This window comes from Phocoena sinus, chromosome 3 (assembly GCF_008692025.1).
Source record: "Phocoena sinus isolate mPhoSin1 chromosome 3, mPhoSin1.pri, whole genome shotgun sequence".
Lineage (NCBI taxonomy): Eukaryota > Metazoa > Chordata > Mammalia > Artiodactyla > Phocoenidae > Phocoena > Phocoena sinus.
This window is the reverse complement of record NC_045765.1, coordinates 1,021,524-1,045,902: the sequence shown is the minus strand read 5'-3', so window position 1 is coordinate 1,045,902 and position 24,379 is coordinate 1,021,524. Positions and strand designations below refer to the sequence as shown.

Here is a 24,379-nt window from a genome sequence, read left to right as displayed (position 1 = left end):
TGCTTCGAGGCAGGGAGGAGGCCAGCAGGGCTTGGCCTGGGGGATGCTGGCCCGCCCACCGGCCCGCCCACCCAGGCACCTTGTTGGCGACGTCCCCGAAGGTTAGGTTGGTGAGGGTCATGCCGGCGTATCGGCGCAGGGCCAGGTTGAGAGGGTCCCGGGTCATCTTGTGCATCTCATAGTCGACCTGCAGTAACTCCGCCACGGCCTGCAGCCCACCTGTGCGGACACGGCAGGGCTGGGGGCGGGGGGCGCCCCTCACCACCCCGCCTGCCCACCTCCCAGCCTCTGCCCGCGCAGCTCACTCTACCCATACGCCCTCCCCTCCTTCCGATCTGCTCTCCTCAAGCCCACCTTTGAAGCCCAACTCTGAGGACACCTCCTCCAGGCAGCCTGGCTGGCCCAGCCCCCTGCGTGCCCTGCGCCTTCACGCCCGCCTCTTTTCTGCCCTCAGCCCCCAGTCACACTTCGTCCGGCTGCCGGGCCTTTGCACATGCTGTTCCCTCTGCCCAGGATGCTCTTCCCCACTGTTCGCCCAGTTTCCTGAGTCCCCTTCTGCTCAAGAGTGACTTCCTCAGGGAAGCCCCCAACTCCCCAGATGAGAAGTTCCCAAAGCATTAGCCAGCAAGCCGCTGAGGGCAGGGCTGGTGGCTGCCCCGCTGCGTCCCCAGGACGGACCAGACGGCGTGTGCTCAGGAGCCACTGCTGATGGCCCACACACGCGACTTTTTTTTCCTTTTTTTTTCTTTTTTAATTTTTTGGCCATGCCACACAGCATATGGGATCTTAGTTCCCCGACCCGGGATCAGACCCGCGGCCCCTGCAGTGGAAGCACGGAGTCTTAACCACTGGACCTCCAGGGAGGTTCCTGCACACACAGTTCTTTACTCACTAGGACAACTGGGTTCTCACTTTACAAAGAGTAAATGGTCGGTACTTCCCCTGGTGGTCCAGCGGTTAAGACTCCATGCTTCCAAAGCAAGGGGTGCCCGGGGTTCGATTCCTGGTCAGGGAACTAGATCCCACATGCTGCAACTAAAAGCCTGCATGCCCCAACTAAAAGATTCTGCATGGGGACTTACCTGGTGGCGCAGTGGTTAAGAATCCACCTGCCAATGCAGGGGACACGGGTTCGAGCCCTGGTCCGGGAAGATCCCACATGCCGCGGAGGAACTAAGCCCATGTGCTACAACTACTGAGCCTGCGCTCTAGAGCCCGAGAGCCACAACCACTGAGCCTGCGTGCCACAACTACTGAAGCCCGTGCGCCTAGAGCCCGTGCTCCGCAACAAGAGAAGCCACCGCAATGAGAAGCAGCCCGTGCACCACAACGAACAGCAGCCCCTGCTTGCCGCACTAGAGAAAGCCCACGCGCAGCAACGAAGACCCCAACGCAGCCAAAAAAATTTTTTAGTTAAAAAAAAAAGATTTTGCATGCTGCAACTAAGACCTGGTGCAGCCAAATAAATAATTTTTTTTAAAGAGTAAATGGTCAGCGGGAGCAGAAGGGAAAAAACCTTCAGGAACCCAAACACACGCAGCCCTTCCCCCTCCTCCAGCAACAGGATCGTCCTCAGGACCCAGGACCCGTGAGGCGGTTTTGCTGAAGAGCACGCCAGTGGGGACCACCCTGGGGAAGGGGCTTAGCAACACAAACCTACCAACTTCCAAAGCGAACCTGTACGTGTGTGTACACAGCAGCACGAGTCACAACAGCCAGAAGGTGGAAACAGCCTGAGTGTCCATCACCAGATGATGGAGGAACACACCGTGTCCCTCCACACACGGGGACGTCCCTCAGCCACGAAAAGGGGTGAAGCCCCGACCCTCGCTACCACATGGAACGGACCCGGAGGAACACGATGCTCAGAGAGAGAAGCCAGACACAGAGGGTTGTGATTCCATTGATGGGAAACGTCCAGAACAGGCAGGACCACAGACACACAGCATGGTTCGTGGTTGCCAGGGGGCTGGGGAGGGGGATGGGGGGCTGAGTGGTTAATGGGGACAGGGTTTCAGTTTGGGAAGATAAGATTAAAAATGGTTAAGACAAAAAAAAAAAAAAAAAAAAAAAAAAAGAACTAGAAAAATGGTTAAGACAGTAAATTTTATGTTACATATAATTTACCACAGTTTAAAAAAATGTTTAGGGAACTCCCTGGCGGTCCAGTGGTTAGGACTCGGTGCTTTCACTGCTGAGGGCCCAGGTTCAATCCCTGACTTGGGGAACTAAGATCCCATAAGCTCTGCAGCGTGGCCAAAAAAAATTAAACATTTAAAAATGTTTTAAATACGTAATTATAAGTCGGAGTGGGGAGCTTCCAAAGCCTTTTTTGCTTCTTAATCTGGAAACTCCACTCCCGGGAACCCACACAAAGGAAAAAAAATAACAATAGGGAAAAAGAGGTTGAACTGAACTGTGCGTGGGGCACGTTCACTGGATGAGCCACTCAGTCATCACGCCATCCCTTGCCTGACTGACAGACACCAGTGACATGCCAGCATTTCCGTCTCGGGACCCCTGTACACGCTGAACATTTTTTTGAGGACCCCAAAGAGTTCACTTGGGTTACAGCTCAATATTTATCATACTGCCACCAACAACAAAACAAACATCCCAATCGAAAAATGGGCAGAAGACCTAAATAGACATTTCTCCAAGGAAGACATACAGATGGCCAAGAGGCACGTGCAAAGATGCTCGACGTCACTAATTCTTAGAGAAAGGCAAATCAAAACTACCATGAGGGCTTCCCTGGTGGCGCAGTGGTTGGGAGTCCACCTGCCGATGCAGGGCACACGGGTTCGTGCCCCGGTCCGGGAAGATCCCACATGTCACGGAGCGGCTGGGCCCGTGAGCCATGGCCGCTGAGCCTGCGCGTCCGGAGCCTGTGCTCCGCGACGGGAGAGGCTACGACAGTGAGAGGCCCGCTTACCACACACACACAAAAAACTACCATGAGCTACCACCTCACACCCGTCAGAATGGCCATCGTTAAAACGTTCTACAAATAACAAATGCTGGAGAGGGTGTGGAGAAAAGGGAACCCTCCTACACTGTTGGTGGGGATGTAAGTTGGTGCAGCCACTATGGAGAACAGTATGGAGGATCCTTAAACAACTAAAAATAGAGTTACTGTATGATCCAGCAATCCCACTCCTGAGCATATACCCGGACAAAAACTATAAATTTGAAAGATACATGCGCCCCTGTGTTCATAGCAGCACCATTTACAATAGCCAAGACATGGAAGCAACCTAAATGTCCATTGACTGATGAGCGGATAAAGAAAATGTGGTATATATAGATACAATGGAATATTACTCGGCCTTAAAAAAAAAGAATGAAATAATGCCATTTGCAGCAACACGGATGAGCCCAGAGATTATCACACTAAGTAAAGTATGTCAGACAAATACCATATGATACCACTTTTATGTGGCATCTAAAATATGACACAAATGAACTGATCTACAAAACAGAAACAGACTCATGGGCACAGAGAAGAGACTTATGGTTGCCAGGGGGGAGGGGGTTGGGTGGGAGGGATGGAGTGGGAGGTTGGGGGTTAGCAATGTAAACTATTATATATAGGATAGATACACAACAAGGTCCTACTGTAGAGCACAGGGAACCATATTCAATATCCTGTGATAAACCACAACGAAAAAGAATATGAAAAAAGAATGTACATGTAACTGCATCCCTTTACACCTGAAACTAACACAACATTGTAAATCAAACTATACTTCAATAAACAAAAAATATTTACCACGCTAGAAATGAAAACGGAGAAATCTTTTAACCCCAGAACGCACAGCCCAGCGGTCCTCAGAGTAGGAGTGCCTGGGAAAAACCCCCTCTGAACACACATGCGCACGAGAGTGAAAAAGGCAGATCGCATCTTCGTGGAATTATCAACATAGCACTGAGTGTGCAGGCCTCTCGGAAGGAGCTTGGGTAACCTCCAGCCGTCCCTGGACCGGCTGGGCGGAGGAAAGACTCCAGACCTGTGCCCTCTTGTGAAATGTCTGCCACTCTAGATGCCCGTCCCGGAAAGGTTGCGCCTGGGCGCTCCCCCCCACACCCACATTGGGTTTCGAGCGCCCGAGGTCTATGTGGCCGGACCACGTGAGACCTTACAGAACCTTTGAGTGGTTTAACCATCTGCTGGGTGAGAAGTAGTGCCTCGTTTGGCCCTCGATGTTTCCTTTCCCCATGTTTTTGATTACTTTTATGCGGAAAAGATGCGCAGTACTCCCAAACCTAAAACTTCACGGGGGTCGCTCCGCCTTGACCACCCAGTAGCTCCGATTCACCTTTTCTCCTGCCTTCCCGGCCTCTCCCCTGTTCTCTGAGGCCCCAGGACCACTTAGTGCCGAGAATCTGCCCTGCACTGGGTGAGGCCCGGAGGCCGTCCAGATCGGGGGTAGCTCCAGCTCGCAGGGGCGGCGAGGGGCACTCACCCAGCTCGTTCATGGCACGCCGGCGTATTCCTCGTCGAAGGGACAGCTTCATCACGGCGCAGGTGGCCTGGCAGATCTGTGGCTCGATGGGGACCTGGGCTGTGGGCAAGGGGACCGGGTTCAGAGCCCTTCCCCTGCAGGAAATGTCGCCTGGTGGGTCCCCGCCCCTCCCTGCAGTCTCCACCCTGCAGACCTGCCAAGACCTGGAGCTTTACAAAGTGCTGCCCGCCGGCGCGAGGGGTCACCCCCAGAGCATCGGCCCCTCTGAAGTGAACAAGGAGGGCCCGCCTCACCCCGCCTGGTGCTTAGCATCTGATACTAACTTTGCAGGCGGCCCCAACAGCTAGGAATCTCAAACTCTGCCCCCGCCTTTCGAGGGTTTAACACAATCTATCCATTCAATCAACGGACCGTTTCTTGAGCGTCCACCTTGTGGCTATCCCTTTGCCAGTCTGTCCTTCACAGGTTTCCCAGGAGGCCTCAGCCGGCGCGTGGCACAGAGCAGGTGCCCGGCAAAAGCCAAGAGGCCCGCTGTTACTGCCAGCGGTTGCTGCCCTGGCACCCGGGGAGCCCAGGCTGCCGCCCTGCGCACAGAAGCTGCTCCACTCACTCACCGCCGCCGGCGACGCTGCCCTCGGGCCCACCGTCCCGGGCCTGCAGCCAGTCCCAGCAAGTCTCACAGTAGGCACGGATCTGCTCGAGCACGTGCAGGACGCGCATTTCCTTGCGTGCCAGACCCTGGTCCGGCTGGGAGAAGACGATGTTGTGCAGCGCTGCGTTGGCGCGCATGCGCGCATCCTTGGCTCCCGGCGCCCCTGGGGTCCCGTTGCGACCCCCAGCCCCTGCCTCGGTGCCGTGCAGGATCTGCAGCAGCAGCGGCAGGCAGCCCGAGCGGCGCATGGCCACGCAGCTCTCAGGTGAGCTGGACATGGCGAGCAGCGTCCGTGCCGTGTCCTCCTGGTCACGCGTCGCCAGCATGGACAGCAGCCAGAAGACCACCTCCACCTGCGAGGGGCAGGAGATGTCAGGGTGGGGAAGCCCGCCTGGCTCACCTGGCCCCTAGACGGGCCCACCTGCACTCCCCTCTAAACGGATGAGAGTCCTATGACTTCAGCCCAGGAGAATCTCTTGCTCACCCCACTATCCTCACCCTGCATCCTCCCGGGGAGCAACACACACACACACACCACTGCAGAGATGCCCCCAGCCCATGAGAGCCAAATGTCCACCCCATCAGCCTCACCAGTACTCCTAGGGTGGCCCCTGCATCTAAGTGCAGAGTGCCCCTCAAATTATACAGAAACAGGTATCCACACCCACGCCCAGGCTCCGCACCACAACCCAACCTCCCGAGTCACATCCCAACTCAGGATGACCCTCCCACATACCCACACCTGGGGATGCTTTAGGGAGGCCTGGAGAGGGAGGGGCCTTCAAATGCAGCAGGGATGCAGGACCCACTTCACTGTGTATCCCAACCCAGCCGGCCGCCACTGCCCCCACCCCGCCTCTCAGCATCCCCCCCCAGACTCCCCTCACCTTGCTGTTGCCCGGCTGAGGAGCACCATCCTCAGGGTGCGTGGGGACCTCGGCCTCTGGGTCCTCATCCATCGGCATCGACTTCACTGCCAGCAAGGCCTGTGGGGGAGAACGCCAGGCCTGCGGGTTCCGCCCAGGGGCACCCCACAAAGCGCCCAGGCTGCTGATGCCTGCCCTACCCCCACGACGATGTGGCGGGGGCCGCAGACGGATTCCTGAACCCTGGGCAGGGCCTGGGGGTCTCCCTGCTGCCTGGGGCTGTCACCACACGCACTAGGGCTCTGAACTTCGCCCCTCCTGGTACCTGGGGCTCGGTCTGTTGCACCCGGTCCTGTGCCGACAGCAATTCCTTGTCTATCTGCTCCAGGCGGGAAGCACGGATCTGCGTGGGAGAAAGGGCACACTGAGGAAATCCCACCAGGCTCCGACTCCGCCCACACTCCCAATATGGCCCCGTCCCCAGTCCAAATCCTGCCCCATGCTGACTCCACCCAGTCCCTGGTTTGGCCCCATCCATTGCCAAAACCCCACCCTGGGCTCTGACCCCGCCTCCTCCTTGATATGGCCCACCCACTCTCAACACCCCCCCCCCCCCCCCCCCCCAGTTATCTGACTCCACTTCCTGATCCCACCCAAGGTCCAACCCTCAAGCCCAGGCTCTGGCCCCGCCCACAACTTAAACCCCAGGCCATCCCTCCGGACCCCACCTATTTTCTGACTTGGTCCCGCCATTTGACTGTCAACGCCCAAGTCTTGGTCAGACACGGTTCCTCGCACTGGTGGCCCCGTCCCTATCGTTTCTGGGACTCTGTTCTCTGAGCCGGGGTCTGCGCTAAGCCCCCTATGGCTCCGCTCACACTCAGCTCTTCACTCTAGCTCCGCTTCCTGCGTCAGGCCCCACCGCAGGAGTCTCTGTCCTCTGATTCGCCCGCAGGCATATAACCCCGCCCATTAACAATATCTGCGCTCCTCCCACAACAATATCTGCGCTCTGATCCTCCCGCTGGTGTATGGCTCCGCCGAGGCTCCGCCCCAGCCGCACCTGCGCCCGCTGCACCATCTCGTCCGAGGTGCCGAAGCGCTCCTCCATCAACGAGCGGATGTGCTGGGCTTCGAACATCCAGCTGCTGCCGGATCAGATCCATCTGCATCGAGAACTGCTGGGAGGGGCGGGTGGCCTCGGTGAGTTGAGTGGGGGCGATACGCGGGCGAGGGCTGGGCCTCCGCTTCCACTCCGCCCCCCCGCCGTGGGCGGGGCGGGGCGGGGCGGGGCACTGCAAAATCCCGGGCAGTTCCGCGCGCTCACCGTCTCCACGTGCGGGAGTTCGTCCAGGCGCTTGGATAGGCCCTGCAGCTGCGAGTAATACCAGAGCTTCTCCTTCTCCTCCTTCTCGATCTCATTCAATAGGAAACACCTGGCGGAGGGCCGGTCGGTGGACGCGGGCTCACGGAGCGGGAGACGTTGCCATGTGTTTGTTTACCCTGACTTTCGTAATCATTTCTGGGGTGCTTACTGGGTGCCAAGTTTAATAGGTAGTGTGGCAAAGTCTCGCCCGTGGTGCCCCTGGCACTGGGGTGGGGGATGGAGTGCAGAAAGTATTTGAAAGTAAAAAAGGTGACTCCTTTGTGAATTTTGGTCCTCGGAGAAAGGCTCTGAGGAGGCTGTTCTAACACCTCTCGAACACCGGCTAATCTCCCTCTAGCCTACACAGGGCAAACTTCAGGCTCGGATTGCTCCAGGTGCAGTAGAGTCTCCCTCTTCACACCCTGTGAGGAGACACTGCTATTCCCATTTTACAGAGCAGAAGTCTGAGGCTGGCAGGGGCTAGAGTTCTTGCTTGAGGTCAGACGGCAAAGCATGGACTTAACTCCAGGCTGCTCCAGAACGTCCCTGTCTGACCGCACGCAACGCAGCTGAGCTGAGCTAGGCACCCAGACCCTGCCTCCTCCTTCTGGCCTCAAGCCCAGACTTCTTGGGCCGCAGCCCTTTCTCCACAAAGGCTGCCTTGAGTCTCTCTGGCTCCAGGCCTGACTGTGAGCCCTGGCACTGGACACAGCCCTGTCCCTGGTGACGCCTGTGTGTCCAGGACCCCTGGGGATGTCTCCCAGGAGCCTTCCCCTCTGCCAGGAACACCCTCCCCCCGCCCTTGTCCTCCAGCTGAGGTCAGTTGGGCCAGGAAAGGGGGCTGAGGCACCACATGGGGATGGGGCAGGGAGTGGGCAAGGGGTCTCATGATGTGGGTGGAGCCTTGTGACCACTGCCTGTGGCAAGGTTCCCCGCCATCTCACCGTTCCCGGTCCAGTTCCTCCAGCAGCTGGATGGTGGCCCGGCTCAGCTCCCCAAAGCTGTCCTTGGAGGGCCCAGAGCTGTGCACCGGGCTTCCCTCGGGGGTCCGGGCAGTGGGCTCAGGGACCAGAGCCGGGGGCTGGAACTTGAGGTTGTACAGGCTGGTGATGTCCATCTGCAGGGCTGGATGGGCGCAGAGGGAGAGGCTGACGTCAGCACGCCCCCTGCGCCCCCTCCTCCCAGCTCCCTCAGGAAGCGGACCAGGGTTGGCCCCAACGTGCGGGGGGGGGGGTCCCCAGGCCAGCCCCTCACCTTTCAGCTGCTCCAGCACCTCGGTCTGCCCCGAGGACACCAGCACACGGGCCTCCTGCTCCAGCTTGCCCTGCAAGTGCTTCAGGACCTCCTGAACATGGAGGCCGGAAAGAGAGCGGTCAGTGGTCCAGCCCCCTGTGAGGTGCCCCTGTCCTGCCTGCCCATCCCTGGGCCCAGCGCCCTGGTGTTTGTCCCTGTGACCCGGGTCCACTCCTCCGCCCAGCCTCCCCTCGCACCTTCATGCCCGACGTTTCTGTCTCCAGCTTGGACAAGTGGCTTGAGTTATCCCGAAGCTCCTGCCTCAGGTGACTGTTCTCGGCCTTCAAGGCCTCCACCTGCCGCACCAGCTGCTCGTAGGGCGCCACGGAGCTCGTCATCTTCAGCTCCTGCAGCGCCTGGGCCCACGGGAGAGAGGGATGATCTGAGGGTCTGGGTAGGGGGCAGCCCTCGACCTAAGTTCCAGCCCTGGGTTGGGTCTCAGGCAGGGGTGGCTGGCGTGGACTGCTGCAGGCGGGATGGTGCTGGCCCAGGGCATCTGGGGGACAGACGGCCTGGCAGGCGGAGTGACGAACATAGGCAGGGACAACGGGAGACAGAGGGACAGAACTGTCGGAGAGGTGTTCAGACAGACAGCTGAACTGACCAACAGACAAGACACAGACAGACGCTGGCCCTCACTGTGGGGCTTTTAGACACACAGACGGACAGCCAGACAGTTGAAACTGGCAGGGGGACTCACCAGTCCAATGCCACCAGGCTCAGAGACACACAGCCAGAGAGAGAGAGACAAACAGACAGATGGACGGACAGCCAAGACCCTCTCCTGAATGAGCACAGCCGCCCAGAGGCTGGGTGGACAGACTACCAGCTGGCCCAGATGCTAGCCAATAAGAACGCCGTGAAGGTTCTAAGAAAGCGATGGACGGGCTGATGGTGGCCCCAGCAGCTGGACAGCCAGCCAGCCAGACACAAACCCACCGTAGTCATCCTGGGGGTCTGCAGCCTGGACACCCCCTCCAGCAGCAGCTGGATCCGGAGTAGCTACCTGCTCGGCCCTGACGCCCCTCCGGTCAGCCCTCTGTCCCTAGAGCCCCCGGAGGCCCCTGCCCCCGCCCCTGGAGCCGCCACTGCCACTTGCTCTTTGTGTGTCTGGCTGCCCTTCTTGCTACAGCCCAGCCTCCTCCCTCTGTCCAGCTAGCCGGTATCTCCTCCCTGGCTTGGCCCTCTTGACCGAGCCGTCCCACCACCGGCCCCCCTTTCCTCTTTGTTCCCTTCCCATCAGCCCTCACCCCCTCCCTCCGCCTTTGTCTGAGATGCACCAATGGCAGCCCATCCCCTCCGCCACCTCCTCCCTGGGAGCCCCCTCCCCCTGCCCGCCTGAGCCCCCTCCCCAAATCAGTCAGCCGCCCCTGCCCACAGGGGGGCACCTGCCCCTTCCCTCTCCCTCCACCACCGGGGCACACCCATTCCTTCACTCGCTCACTCATTCTCCCTCTCCTTCCCCCCAGGAGCCCCCCCACCCACTGTGGGCACAGCTGGGCCTGGAGTAGGGGTAGGGGGGGCTCGGCCCCAAGGAGGAGTCAGTCCGTTCTAACCACTCAGAGGACCTACTGCGTGCCTGGCCTTGGCATCTGACACCTTGTCACAGTCCTGAGCCTTGAGCCTCAAGGATCAGCATTTGACTGTTCCCAGAGAGAGAAGCCGAGCCTGGGGGGACGCAGCAGGCACGACTGGGACCCAGACACAGTCCCGGAAGCGGTCACAAGTCCAGGCAGTGCTGGAAGCACACAAGCCCCTCCCCCGCTGCAGGCCTCGGTTTGCACATCTGAGGAATGGGGAGAACTCGGTCTACCAGGCTTATCTTACGGGCCGACTAGAGGGCCAGGTGGGATGGTGGTCATGGAGCAGACAGGACAGTCCTATGGGTGACAGTGTGTCAGGTGGGGGAGGCTGGCGCCTGAGGACCACAGTCCCCTTTCTTACCCTGATACTGATCCTGCCCGAGGTTCAGTCGGGGGTCCCAGCTGGGGATCAGGACCCACTGGCGCTGTGGCAAGATCCCTGGGGTCCGGCTGGGGCCCTGTGTCCTGGCTGAGGCCACCATGCCATGCCCAGCCAGGGGGAAGCACTAGTCCCGCGCATGCCCCTCCCACTCGGCAAACCCAGACCCCTCCTGGGGCCCTCTCCCCAGGCTGCCCCCAAGGGGCTCTTCTGGAATGGCCCAGACAGAGCTTCAGACCTTTCACTCCCCCCACAGGAGTGACCCAGTGGTCACTCCTGCGTCCCCATCAGACTGAACTTGGTAGCAGGGCCACGCATCAGGCTCCCTCCCATTCCAACCTGGGTCTCCAACACCACACTCCCACCAGCTCCTCAAGCTCTACCCAGCTGGCCCCTCCCAGGGCAGCCTCGCCAGCCTCTTTCCGGCCTCCCACGATCCCCTTTTCATGCACAGACAGAGGGAAAGTTGCGAGTTGGATTCCATTTCTCCCCTGCGCAAATGCCTCCACGGCTCCCCACTGCCCTCAGCATAAGCTGTGAGCCCTCTGCATACAGCCCGCATCACTGCCACCGGCAGCTCTCTTTCCCCCAGGCCATTTCACATGCAGTTCTCCTGCCCGGAGCACCTCTCCTAACTCCTGCCATCGTCACAAGGCCACCTCCTCCCTCCTGCCTGCCCCTCACCCCCAGGCTGCCTCGGGGGACCGCATCCGAGATGTGTGCACCGATAGGAAAGCACCAATAGCTAGGGGTTTTGTCTGAATGACAGTGAGGGGCCGCACGTCCTCTAGTTAAGCTGCCACCCAGAGAGGTGCAGCACCATTCCCCAAGACACACAGTGTCTTGTCCGAAGACTCTGGGAGGTCTGGGTATTGACACCTGTGAGTGGGTGTTTGCATGGGATCAACTGCAGCGACACAGACGCCCACCTCCCTGGGACACAGTTTCTCCTCTGGCTCCGCCCTGAAGAAACGGAGGCTCCAGCCTGTGTGCTTACAGGCGCGGCAGAGAGAAAAGGACAGAGACTCCGGCAAGGCGGAGGCCGCACCCGCGCTGCCCTCCACCCAGGGAAGGCGCCCGCTTACTTTAATCTCACTGGGGTTGGGCTGGCTGCGGTGCCGAGGGCCTGGGGGTTCCTCCCTCCGCGCAGCTACGCCGGCCCCGCCCAAGTTCCCAGTCCTCCGGGGCTGGGGCGGCCGCGGGGCGCGGGCTCCAGGGCTCCGGGGTTTCGGCGGGGCGGACGAGGACTCCGCGTTAGACAAAGCCCAGTCCGGGCCTCGCCAGGCGGCGCCGCCACTCCGGGCGCTGGGCGAGACCACCGCGAGCGGGGGAGGATGCGGGATGCAGGCGCGGCGGCCAATGGCGGCACGGGAAGATGGGCTGGTGCCATGGCAACAGCCAATGGCGGCCTGGGGCTGGGACCGCCGGCGGGTGCGGGGCTTCGGGCCTCCGAGCGGGTTCGGCGGAGTGTGTGTGTGTGTGTGTGTGTGTGTGTGTGTGTGTGTGTGTGTGTGTGTGTGTGTGTGTGTGTGTGTGTGTGAGAGTGCGTGTGTGTATGGGTGAATACCCCTTAGGGAAGGGAGCCTCCCAGTGACCATGACCTTGTGTCCTCCACTCCATTCGGGGTGAAATGGCGTCTCAGAACCTGCAGTGGCTGGATCTGCAGAATTTGAGTGTAAGCCATCCAGTTTTGGGTGTTACATCAGAACCTTAGGGTGGAGGGAGGGAAGCTCCAGGGGCGGGGCAGGAAGCCCCTCCCCACGGATACGGCCTGGCCTGGATCCGATGGGTCAGGGCAGGCCAGGGTTGGGGATCTAGCTGGACCACCCCGTCGAGCGTCCTGGCTGACATGGGGGGTGAGCGTGGGGGATGGGCAGGCACGCTGGGACCCTACATCTCTCCCTGTCCCCCTGCCTAGCAGAGTGTCAGCGCCTCCATGACTCCATGGCCCTTCCTACATTCTCTGAATCTCTGACTCTGTGTCTGTCCCCTGTGGGACCCATAATTCACCCTCGCACAAGGGAAGCCATTGGAGGCAGGGGGCTGGGCTCCCAGGAGTACCCGTCCCCAGCTGTCTCAGATCGTCAGTAGGTCCCCGGAGGCCACTTGAGGGTTTAACACCCAGAGGCCGAATCTGCAGCTGCCCAAAGGACGAAGGAGACATGGCTTTGGGGCTTGCCTCTCTCTTCTCTTGGCTGGGGGGGCCAGAGCAAGTCGTTCACCTGGAGACCCTCAGTTTCTCCCTCTGTAAAATGGGGAGGTGGCTGCAGCCTTTGTAAGGGCTGGTGCAGGGAAGGACAGGACAGGAGGGGCAGCCAAGGACACAAGGACCACGGCCACCATGGTGTCTCCTGTTGGGCCGGCTGCAGAAGGCCCCTTGTGTCCCACCCTGGGACAAAAACACTGGAGGCGCCGAAAGAACTTGGACCTTGGGTGTTCCAGAGCCTCCGGAGCCAAACACAGCCGCCCCCAGCCTGGGGGACCCGGGAGCGAGTGCAATGGGCAGAAGGGCTCTTTCCAGAGGCTGGGAAGGCTGCACTGAGAAGGGGACACCGGTGCTGGGCCTCTTCAGCATGAATCAGAGCTGGGCATGGGATCAAGGAGGGGAAAAGCATTCCAGGCTGAGGGAACAGCACATACAATGCCTGGAGCCAGGAGAGATCAGAGCCCACTCAAGGCATATGGACTTCGGTGGTGGGGCTGGACCAGGGAACTGATGCGGCGTTTAGAGAAGGAGGAGTCCTGGGGCTGAGCTGACCACGGGAAAGCAGGGCAGACTGGGCAAAACCGGAATGGGGGCGGGGAGAGCACAGAGCCCAGAGCCGACTTCAGCTCCACCTTGACTCCCCTGCATGACCTGGGGCATGGCCTCAGTTTCCCATTTTGTTCACTGGGAGGTGGTTAGAGAATCCCTGCCCCAACCCCCATGGGACGAAGTCTCAGCTCCCCCATCCAGTCTTAGATGCCACTGCTCTCCAGGCCCCTCTCAGCCAGAACGTTAGAGCTGGCAGGGGGCTTGGAGGGTACAATGGCCAGTCTTGTCCTCATTCACAGGGGAAAACTGACGCTCAGGGCAGGGAGCACGTTGCTTGAGTTCATGCGCAAGCCCAACCAGGCCCTCCCTGGGCGTTCCTCACCACTCTGGGTGGGGCTGGGGCCTGGAAGGTTGAGAGCACATGAGGGCTGAGACCCCAAGGCAAAATGCCCTTGTCCGCAAGCCTCTGGAACATCGCATCCCTGACACCACCCCAAATCCTTGACCCTGTAAATCTTTGAGCCACAGCCAGAATCGGGCATCACTGTAAATTCTAGAAAGACAAGAGCCTTCTGAACCCTCAGAGCCTCCCAGGACCCCAGGCCCAATCTCGGGGTGCCAAGGCCTAGTGGGGGGCCTCTTCCCAGTCTCCCTCCCTGGTATCGTCTGCTCCCTCTACCGCACAGGGCTCGATTCTCCCCATCGTCACCATAAAACAACGCCCCCCGAGCCTGGCACACAGCCAGGTTCATTCTTGGACCTTCTGAGCCTGACCCCGGGCATCTCTGCCCCCTTGATTCGCCCCCCCATTCCCCACTGAGCCTCCGCCGTGTCAGGGGCCGGGGGCGGAACCAGGAGCGTCCCCCGACTCGGAGCTGGATTGGGGTGGGGGACAGGGGAGCAGGAAGGCAGCAGGTGGTCATGAGATCACAGAGACGGGCTCAGGCTGGGTGACTGGGCAGGGCCCTGACAGGTGAGGAGAGAATGCCACTGGAGGTGGGGGAGGGGTGGGGCCGGCTGGTCCAGGCCGCGTCCCCGAATCCCGACCCGGGATGGGTCGCCTGACCACGGTTCTGGGCCTCAGTTTCCCGTGCGTGCAGCGGACGGGCTCGAGGCCCCTTCAGCACCGCGGACAGCTCCCGCCGGCCTCTGGGCTGTGCCCTCTGCGGGCGTCTCCGCCCCGCGCTCAGGCTCCAGCCCAGCTCGAGGCGTGACCTTGGGCTCCCCGCAGCACCCTCCCAGCCTCAGTTTCTCTTAAAGAGGGGATGTTATAGCCCCAGAATTCAGATTTCGGAGGCCAGCAAAGCGCTCGGGCCCGGTGGGATGGATATTACTATGGACATCCGCGAGGGCGAACATCTAAGTCAGCCCTACGCTCTGCGGCCAGAAGGGGAAACTGAGGCCTGGAGAGCTGTAGGGCGTGGCACGGTCCCCCACCCGCCTGCGCACGGCGGAGCCTCGGCAGAGCGAGTCCTCGCCGCAGCGCCCCCGCCGCAGCCCTCCCGCCGTAGCCAGTCTTCTGGTCTGCGCAATGAGGAGGGGTCCGGGGGTCTGTCTCGGAGGCAGAAGGCTGGGCCCGGCGTGGCCGCGCCTGCGCAAACCCGGAGTGGGGGGGGGATTGTGGCTGCGGCGCGGGGGAGGGGCTGCCAGCCCTGCGAACAACCTGAGGCGGTTTCCCTGGCAACGGTCTCCACAGCGACTGCGCGAGACCCCAGACCCTTGGCGATTCCCTGCGCGTGCCCTTGCGCCTCCCGCTGCCGCGACCACCGTTCCCGCGGTCCTCACCCCATTCCGGGCTGCGGCTCTCCCGCCCCAGCCGCGCCCACGGCCAGACCCCACGCGCCGCGGCCGGGACCCCCGCGCCCTACCTGGTCCCCGAAGAAGGCCGAGTGCAGCAGGCTCAGCAGCCCCAGGAGCCCCATGGAGCCGCGGCCGCCTCAATCAGTCTGCGCCCCGCCCCTCGGCCGCCGAGGGTGGGGGTGGGAGGGACGGGCCGGGAAGCCTGCGCCTGCGCGGAGCAAGGGACTGAGAGGGGGTCACACGGCGGGGCAGGCGGGGACTCTAACGCGAAGGGGGCGAAAGAGGGGAGAACTGGGGGGCCCTCCCAGGCGGGGGAAGGGAGTCTCGAGGGACTGAGGACTTGGGAGGGGCGGCGTGAGGAGATACCGAGTGAGGGAGATGGGGGCGGGGACCAGCGTGAGCGGAGAAGGAGGGGGGAGGGGCGGGGGTCCAACGGGGTTGGGGAGCCCTAGAGAGGCGCGGGAGGGGTCCCTGGGGGCGGGGGAAGAGCAGGGAGCGGCTCTCACGGGAGCTGGAGAGGCGGTCCGGTGTTGGGAAGTGGGCCCGGGGAAGGAGGGGTCCCCTGGAGGACAGAGATCTCGAAGGGACGTAGGGGGGCGCCGCCCTTCGGCCTCAGTCGGCTGCCCGCTTGGACAGTGTCCCTGCAGTGGCCGGGGCCGCGCGTTCCGTTCATTAGTCATTCAGCAAACGTTGACTGCGCGCCTGCTGCTTGCCGGGCTCTGAACTGGGCGCTGGGCACGCGGGGGACTGGTGGGCGACACCACACGTAAACCAACTTTCAGTCATTTACCAAACACTTAAACACCTACTGCGTGCTGGGCCCTATGCAGTGAACAAAATAGTCAAAGCCCCTGCCCGTGGGAAGCTGACACTGGGGGTAGAGGGACCGATAGTCAACAGGAGAACATGTTGGCTAGAAGTGGGCGCTGAGGAGGAAACAGCAGGGGAGGTGGGGGGGGTGGGGGGCTACTAGGAAGGGCACTTGAGTGGAGACCTGAGGGGTGACCCAAGAGAGAAGAGCATCCCGGCAGAATCAACCGCTAGCGCAAAGGGAGGGTCAGGAGGTGAGGACGAGGAGGGGACTGGGCGGGTCAGGCCGTGCAGCGCCGGGGTCGGGGGACGAGGGAGCCAGCCCCCAGGGCGGCGGGCAGAGCAGGGAGGCGCCCCGCTCGCTGCTCACACGCGCCCTCTGGCGGCTTCGGGGAGAACAGGCCGTCGGAGGTGCCGGGAGACGAGGCGGGATCCGGGGCGACTGAGGGCGTCCGGGAGGGGTGGGGTGTGGGAGATGGGGAGGATGGTGTGGGGTGGGGAGGGATAGTAGGGGGGGGATGGAAAAGGACGGTGGGAGTGGCGGAGGGGGCGTTATCACGAGCTCTGCTAAGTCCTGGGGAGTAGAGAACAAGCGGCGAGAGAAAGGGGCGCTACTGTAGCCGGGATGGTGAGGACCGGCCTCCGCAAGCAGGTGCCGAGAATCAGCGGGAAGGGCGTCCGGCGGAGAGCGGAGCCCGTGGGAAGGCTGGGAGGTGGGAACTGGTTGGGAGAGGACGAGGAACAGCGGGGGGCGGGGCTTCCTGGGCCACGGCGGACCCTGGGCGTTCTTCTGGAGCCTGGGGAGATCCCAGGAGGATGACACGCATTAAATTGACGTCCAGGTGGGAGATGGTGGAGGGCTGGCCAGGGTGGTAGCAGTGGGGCGGTGGGAAGCGGCAGACGCAAGTTAGGTTCTGAAGCTAGCTGACCGACGGGGGTGGGAGAGGGGTGTAGTGCCCCGAGCCCCAGCGAGGGAGTTGCCTCTGAGATGGTGGAGATGGCGCGCAGGCTTCAGGGGCCCAGGACAGATTCAGGAGGGACGGGACAAAGAAGCAGGAACGTAGCGCGGCCTGAAGGCGGAGCCCGGGCCGCCACCAGACAGAAGGGCTGGGCGGGGACGTCCGGGTCTACAAGGACTCCTGCCTCGCCCCCTGTACCGCCCCGATAGTAGTCCAAGATTCAGGCGCCACCTGGCGGCTACAGTGCGCGCCGCAGTCTGGATAAGACAGTGTTCGAATCAATACTAATACGCAGTCTCCTACTCTGACGTAACTATTATACAAACTGCAGAAAATTAAAGTGATGATCATTGCCACTCCTGCCCTAAGCCCACCCCGGTGACCTGTGGTGGCCAGGCTGGAAGCTTCCCGTGAACGCTCAAAAGGTGACCCTGGTTATGGGGGGCCTGATGAGGGGTTACACCGATGCTGCTGTCCCAGGGAGGGTCCTGCTCATTTTTACAAAACAAGAAACTGTGCTAAAGGTTCAGCCAGTAACTTGACTCCGCAGGCCAGGAAAGCACCGGAATGCATATGAATGGGTAGGTCTGTGTGCCAATAACACTTTATTTACAAACAAATGGCAATGTTTGCACACCCCTGGCAGCACCCATCCCCACTTCCACCAGCACAGTTCCACTGCGCAAGATGGAGGGGCTCACACCCCTGGCACATGCATTTTGCTCCTGCAGGAGGGCCTAGCAGCTCCAAAGTTACGCACGTCTGTACAGCTTTTCGTGCTCAGGGTCAAAAACCACCTCCCTGCGAAGGGTCGGATTTGCCCAGGGCATTCCTCTCTACTCTTCCAATCCAATGTAAAAAACGTGTTTACTTCAGCAATTGCTTTCTCTTTCCTTTTTAAAATATTTATTGATTTACTTATGGGTGTGTTGGTCTTTGCTGCTGCACGCGGGCTTTCTCTAGTTGCGGCACATGGGCTTCTCGTTGCAGTGGTTTCTCTCGTTGCAGAGCACAGGCTCTAGGACTCCCCGACTTCAGTAGTTGTGGCACACAGGCTTCAGTAGTTGTGGCTCATGGACTTAGTTGCTCGACAGCATGTGGGATCTTCCTGGACCAGGGCTAGGACCCGTGTCCCCTGCATTAGCAGGCAGGTTCTTAAACACTGCACCACCAGGGAAGTCCTTTGTTTTTTTTGGCTGCGCTGGGTCTTTGTTACTGCGCAGGCTTTCTCCAGTTGTGGCGAGCAGGGGCTACTCTTCGTTGCAGTGCACGGGCTTCTCATTGTGGTGGCTTCTCTCGTTGTGGAGCACGGGCTCTAGGCGCGCGGGCTCAGTAGTTGTGGCGCAGGGCTTAGTTGCTCCGCGGTATGTGGGATCTTTCCCCACCAGGGCTGTAACTGGTGTCCCCTGCGTTGGCAGGCGGATTCTTAACCACTATTCCACCAGGTAAAGCCCAATTGCTCTTTTAAATTATGGAATTTCCAAAAAGCAACTGAGGCTACAGTGGAGGGAGGCTACCTACTTCCTTTCCAGTTGTGGGGCCGGGCAGGCAAGGTCCTGTTCTGACTGAAGTGAATCTGGTCCATGTTGCCCAGAGACTTTCCATGGCAGCCCTCACAAAGGCCTTTAAACTCACTGCGAGGCAGACAGCTAATCTCACCCAAGCCTCACGTGATGTATTCAAGTTTCTAGCTGGTTCTTCTGAAGCCCGATCAGGTTCAGGGGGCCATCCACAAGCGTGTCAGTGTTCTATCCATTGAATGGGCTGCCAGCCCCTCACTTCTCACCTTTGCCATCACCCAGGTGTCCCATCTAGTGCGCTGGACCCACGGGCTGCCTTCCCCACTCATCCTTCCCTCCTGCCAGGTGTAGGTCAGGCCCACCTGTCCTTTTTCAGCCCACAGAAGCTCATGGTTTCTGCAGGGCTCTGGCTCCTGGCATGTGCGCGTGTTAGGAACTAGAGGTCCAGCAGCATTTTGACGTCTGTCTGTTTATACATCAGCCCTGTTCCTAACGGGTTGCTCTCTTCTCCTTAAGGGTTTTAAAGGAGCCCTCCATGAATCAGGGACATGAGACAGACTGCAGAGAATCTAGTCTCGTCACTTGGGTCCTTCTGCCAAACTGGGCCAACCCGAGTGCTTAATCCTGTCACGCAATCTGTGTCCTGCCTTCTCCACTCGAGGTTACAAACGATGAGCTGTGCTTTCTGTTCAATTTAACTCCAGACCAAGATATAACAGCACAAGCAAATTACGTTAAAACTGAAATTCCGGGAAAGGAACCCAGAGCAGCAGTCACAGGGGGAGAAGCTCCTTTCAATCATCTCCTCCCCATCTCCATGGCTGGACTGTGGCCGCCCCTCACATTCTAAACTGAGGCGCAGACTTGGGTGCCTAAAGGCCACCTGCAGAACACCCCCCTGCTCCCCACCTTGGCTGATGGCAACTCCAGCCTTCCAGTAGCTCAGGCCAGAACCTGGGAGTCCCATCCACTTTCTTCCACATCCCATCAGCAAGTCGTAGGGACCCCTTAGGGCCTCACTGCTGCTTGGACAGTCACGGTGCCTGTCCATCCACTGGGGCATCTGCCATCTTTCCCATCGTGAAGGAAACAAGATCTGACCAGGAAGACTTAGGGAACACGGTGGAGACCCCACCCACAGGACACCCCAGGAAGGCTCAATCCAAGGCTCCGGGCCCCGGGGTTACTGTGGTTTTCGGAAGCTGATCAGGAGCACAGGGAGAGCCAAGAGGAGGCACCGATGCAGGCAGCGCAGGCCCCTGGACATCCCGGGACTTAGCACAGAGCCCAACCCACCCGTTCCCTAGCCTCAGCCTACCCGAGGGGCTGTGTCTACAGCAGGAAACCCAGGGCCACACGCTGTCCAACGATGGCCCGTGACCCACCTGAGCCTCCAGGTTTTGTGACCAGGCCCAGCCCCCTTCCCTGGGGGGTGGACCAGAAGCACCACACGTGGGAAGGACTGGTCGCACTCAGGACTAGACAAGTCTCTACCTTTATTGGCCAGCAGCCTACTTAAGGGGGATGAAGCGGGAGGAGTGGGTGGCCCCAATGCCGGGCCGGCCATGCTTCACAGGCTTGTAGGTGATGGAGAACTCGCCTAGGTAGTGGCCGATCATCTCGGGCTGAGGAAGAAGGGAGCAGGGTGGTCAGGCGGGCGTGGGTGGCCACGCCCCGCCCACCCCGGCCCAGCACAGCCCACACGCACCTTGATTTCCACCTGGTTGAAAGTCTTGCCATTGTAGACGCCCACCATGCTGCCCACCATCTCGGGCAGGATGATCATGTCGCGCAGGTGCGTCTTCACCACCTCCGGCTTCTCCATGGGCGGCGCCTCCTTCTTGGCCTTGCGCAGCCGCTTCAGCAGCGAGTGCTGCTTCCTCCGGAGGCCGCGGTTCAGCCGCCGCCGCTGCCGCGCGCTGTACAGCTGCATCAGCTGCTCACTGCAGGCACAGCGCACAGAGCGGGAGGCCTGAGACCCGGCTCACCCTCACCGCCCGCCCACTGACATTCCCGCTTCCCGTAGGGCCCTCAAAGCAACACTCGCAGCCCGGCCAGGGCCCACGGCACCCGCGCCGAATGTTCGGGATAAAGCCCTCCGGTTCAAGAACCGCCCCCCCCCGCCCCCGCTGTCTACAAACAAGGAAGCCGAGCCAGGAAAAGAGGTAGCTCAGGTGAGGCGGCGAAGCCACCGAACTTCACGGGCAAACTGCTCTGCCCCGAAGGCCTCAAGAACCCAGGAGCGGGGCCACCCTGAGAAACCCACAGCCAACGAGGACCCTGTGCTGTGCCCCCAGGAAGCCGGTCCCTCCGAGCCAGACCCGCGTACACCTCCAGGAAAAAAGGCGTCCCTGGCTGTCCGCAAGCCTCCCTCCCCATCTGGGGGCCAGGTCGTCGCACCCACCCTGCCTAAAAGCTTCCATCTCCTCCAGCCAAACCTTAGACCAGGGATCGGCAAACTCCCGCCCACGTACCAAATCCCAGCCTGCAGCTGCCCGATCTCAAGAGGCTCGCGAGCTAGAACAGCGTTTACATTTCCGAGTGAACGAAAACACGTCCAAAGAGGACGCACAGAAATCCTTTTAAATTCGATCCTCAACGTCTCCACGCGGAGTTTTATCCGCACGCAGCCCCGCCCTCTCCTTTACACACGGTCTACGACCGCGGCCGCAGCCCCCAGCCCTCGGTCACCCCCGCCGCCGCCATCCCCCTCCCCTGCCCGGCCGCCACTTACTAGGACATGTCCAGCAGCTGGTCGAGGTCCACGCCGCGGTAGGTGAACTTGCGGAAGGTCCGCTTCTTCTTCTGCTCCACTTCCGCCTGCGCGGGCCGGGATACTGGTGAGCGGGACCCCGAGACCCATCTCCCAGCCTGCGGCGGCATAACCGGGCCCGCGGCTCCCGCCGAGAAACGTGCGGCCCTCCCGGGCACGGAAGCCCACGGGGACGCACCACCTCGGGCCCGTCCTGGGGCGGCCCGGGGCTACGGGGGCTCGGCTGGGACAAGCGGGCCGACACAGGCCTTCCCTGCCCCGGGTCGTTCCGACACCCAGCAGGCCCGCCCCGCGCCCCCATGTCCGGCGGCGGTTCCAGAAGCCTGCAGGAGGCTGCCGCAGCCGCGCGGCCTGACCCCGGCCTCCACTGCGCGGCCAGAGCTCGGATGGCGCCGGATGGGCCCCGAACGGACACATTAACCGCGATACTCACCATCTGGTCGGCTCTTCAGAAAGGATCGTCCTTTCCGCGCCTGCGCAGTTATCGCGCGGCCTCTCACGTGCCCCGCCCCCGGGCTGCGCGCGCTTCCGCTTCCGCTTTCCCAACGGAGGACGCGCGCCCTCTGCTGTCCGGAGGCCAGAGCTCTGGCTGCGAGGAATAAAGGAGCCTCTGCCAACCTTGGGTGCTCGGACCCCCCAGGCTGGAGCCGGCCGCCTAGTATTTGGGAGCCCCTTCCTCAACTGGGGGACGTGGGACGCGTCGCCGCCCGTTTTGGAAACTCATATTCGTGCTCCTTAATCTCCATAATGAAATCCACGTAAAAAAGTGTTTATGGAGTGCCTGTTTGCAGTAAGCGTGCTGTCTGGGTTCGGGACTGGCCCTCCCCTAGGGAGCTCGCGTCCCAGTGGGCGAGACAGACCCGTAAGAAACAAGGTCATACAGATATCAGAGCCAAAAGGAAACTCGGGGGGTTGGGACACTGGCTTTGCACAGATGGTCAGAAACGGCTTCCCTGATAGGGACCAGCCAGCCTTTAACAGACGAACTTATATCGATATAAAGTAACAACTGCAACATTGCAGTGCTAGGTTTGCAACACATAAGCATGTAATATGTCTAACAAGAAGAGCAAGGACGGGCCGAGGGATGAGAGCTATGTAGGAGTACGCTTTCAATAGTCACTGGAACAAGTGTCCATCTGAAGGCAATTCTGGTACATTAAGATGTATGTGGTACCATGTGGCCCAGCAATCCCACTCCTGCGTGCATACCCCAAAGAACTGAAAGCAGGGACTCCAACAGATTTGCACACCCATGTTCACAGCAGCATGATTCACAGTAGCCAAAAGGTGGAAACAACCCAAGTGTCCATCCATGAATGAGGGATAAACACAATGAGGTCCACCCACACAGTGAAATATAATTGAGCCTTAAAAAGGAAGGAAATTTTGACACATGCTACAATGTGGATGGAACTTGAGGACATCAGTGAGAGAATCCAGACATAGAAGGACAAAATACTGTATAATCCCACCCATGTGAGGTCCCCAGAGGACCCAAATCCATAGAGGCAGGAAGTAGATGGTGGGGGTCAGGGGCTAGGAGAGGAGGATGGGGAGTTAAGAGTTTCAGTTTGGGAAGAGAAAGTTCTGGAGATGGATGCGGGGGTGGGGGGGGGGCGGGGATGGTTGCACAACAATGTGCACGTACTTAATGCCACTGAGCTGTGCACTTACAAAGCAGTTAAAAATGGCCAATCTTGTATTTTTTTAATTTTTTTTGGCTGCGTGGCCTGTGGATCTTAGTTCCCTGACCAGGAATCAAACCTGTGTCCCCTGCAGTGAAAGTGTGGAGTCTTAGCCATTGGACCACCAGGGAAGTCCCCTACCAATCATATTTTGTCACAGTAAAAAGCAACCCAACAGATGTGTGTGGTAAACTATAGAACAACCCCCTAAAAAACTCAAAAAGCACAATGAAAAAAATTAAAAGAATTAATTTTCTAGCTACACTAGAAAATAGTCACTGAATGCAAAAGAAAGCCGTTAACAGAGGCATACAAGAACAAAAAGACGTGATACATAGAAAACAGTTAAACATTTGGCAGGAGTAAGCCCCATGAATAGATAGAGGATGCAACCAGCCCTGCAGGGAGGCTGAGGTCCTGGAAGAGGGAGTGAATGTGCAAAGGCCCTGAGGTAGGAATGAGAAGATAAAACAAGAGAAAAGGCCAATGCCCCCCCCCCCCCCCCACCCCCCCGCCACATGACTCCACCGCGCCTCACTCAGTTTGCGTGTGGGGCACGAGGTGACTGTCTCCAGCCCCCTACCGACCAAGTGGCTTTGGGGGGAGCTGGGGCTGGCCTGGAGGGGACGGGAAGTCTGAGCCCTCCTCAGTCCATTCCCACAATGGGGCGGGGGGGGGGGGGGCGGTAACCAATTAGGCTTCACGCGAAGGAGGGGACGTCCCTCCGTGCCCCAGTGGGTACAATCACTGTGTTTGGACTGCAGGAAGTGTCTATCAGGGTGTGAAGGTGCGAAGCGGGCTTGCCCAAGTTTATGGAGGCAAACGTGGTCCTGGGAGCTCCTGGCTGGCTGGAAGGCCCTTAAATGATTGCACGGCACCCTTTGGCCAAGAGACTGTAATTTTGCAGAGAATTCATCTTGCTGATGTAAGGAGCTAACTTTTAACAATACGACGACACGCGGTGGGGACCGGAGGGTGCGGGCACGAGGCCCCCCACTCTGCCTGACCCTGCTGCTTCTGTGAACCGGAGGGATGGGAGGAGGAGGGGTGCAGTCTTGGAGGGTCGTCTTGGGTCTGGGGGAGAAGATACCCGTTTCACTGGCTTTCTAGGCTGAGCCAAGCTTCCCTTCCCCCTCAAAGTGCACTGGGCTGGGGCTCTCCGGCTGTCTAGTTCACCGCATTCTCAAGCCTGGCACACTGGAGCCATCCAGGATTTATGTTCTGAAATCTTGATTGTTGTTTTTACGACGACAGAACGGCCCCGTCACTTCACGTGGCAGTGGAGACTCTGCAGGTGGGAACTCGTCCCACCCCACCTCCCTGGCCCCCAGGTTCCCTCTGCACCTCTGGGATCCCCCTTGGCTAGGACTCGAGCTGCTCCACTGCCCAGGCCTGGCCCTGCCTCTCGGGCCCTGTGAACAACAGCTGGGCCCCATCAAGTGCCCACCATGACGACCTTCAGCTCCCTG

The 24,379-nt window shown here is 60.1% G+C and overlaps 2 protein-coding genes across 3 annotated transcripts in view; both read right to left on the bottom strand.

The window, feature by feature from the left end:
• APC2 (APC regulator of WNT signaling pathway 2) overlaps nt 1-15,304 on the bottom strand; it is a 28,335-nt gene extending 13,031 nt beyond the window's left edge. The window contains 12 exon segments of the mRNA XM_032626185.1: nt 80-219; nt 4,467-4,565; nt 5,081-5,471; nt 6,006-6,104; nt 6,310-6,387; nt 7,048-7,122; nt 7,124-7,165; nt 7,312-7,420; nt 8,295-8,475; nt 8,605-8,695; nt 8,841-8,999; nt 15,229-15,304. Coding sequence (XP_032482076.1) covers nt 80-219; nt 4,467-4,565; nt 5,081-5,471; nt 6,006-6,104; nt 6,310-6,387; nt 7,048-7,122; nt 7,124-7,165; nt 7,312-7,420; nt 8,295-8,475; nt 8,605-8,695; nt 8,841-8,999; nt 15,229-15,282 — 1,518 coding nt within the window. The 5' untranslated portion in view covers nt 15,283-15,304.
• Nucleotides 15,305-19,915: 4,611 nt separating this feature from the next.
• Nucleotides 19,916-21,724, bottom strand: RPS15 (ribosomal protein S15). 2 transcript variants are annotated; one of them, XM_032625388.1, is made up of 4 exons: nt 21,656-21,724; nt 21,184-21,269; nt 20,158-20,392; nt 19,916-20,074 (listed from the first exon to the last, which is right to left on the bottom strand). In XM_032625388.1, the coding sequence occupies exons 1-4, from the start codon at nt 21,656-21,658 to the stop codon at nt 19,961-19,963; spliced, it is 438 nt and encodes a 145-aa protein (XP_032481279.1). In that variant the 5' UTR covers nt 21,659-21,724; the 3' UTR covers nt 19,916-19,960. The 2 variants fall into 2 exon arrangements, with proteins under 2 accessions (XP_032481279.1, XP_032481278.1); XM_032625387.1 differs by having other exon boundaries at nt 21,184-21,660.
• Between the last annotated feature and the right edge of the window lie 2,655 nt (nt 21,725-24,379).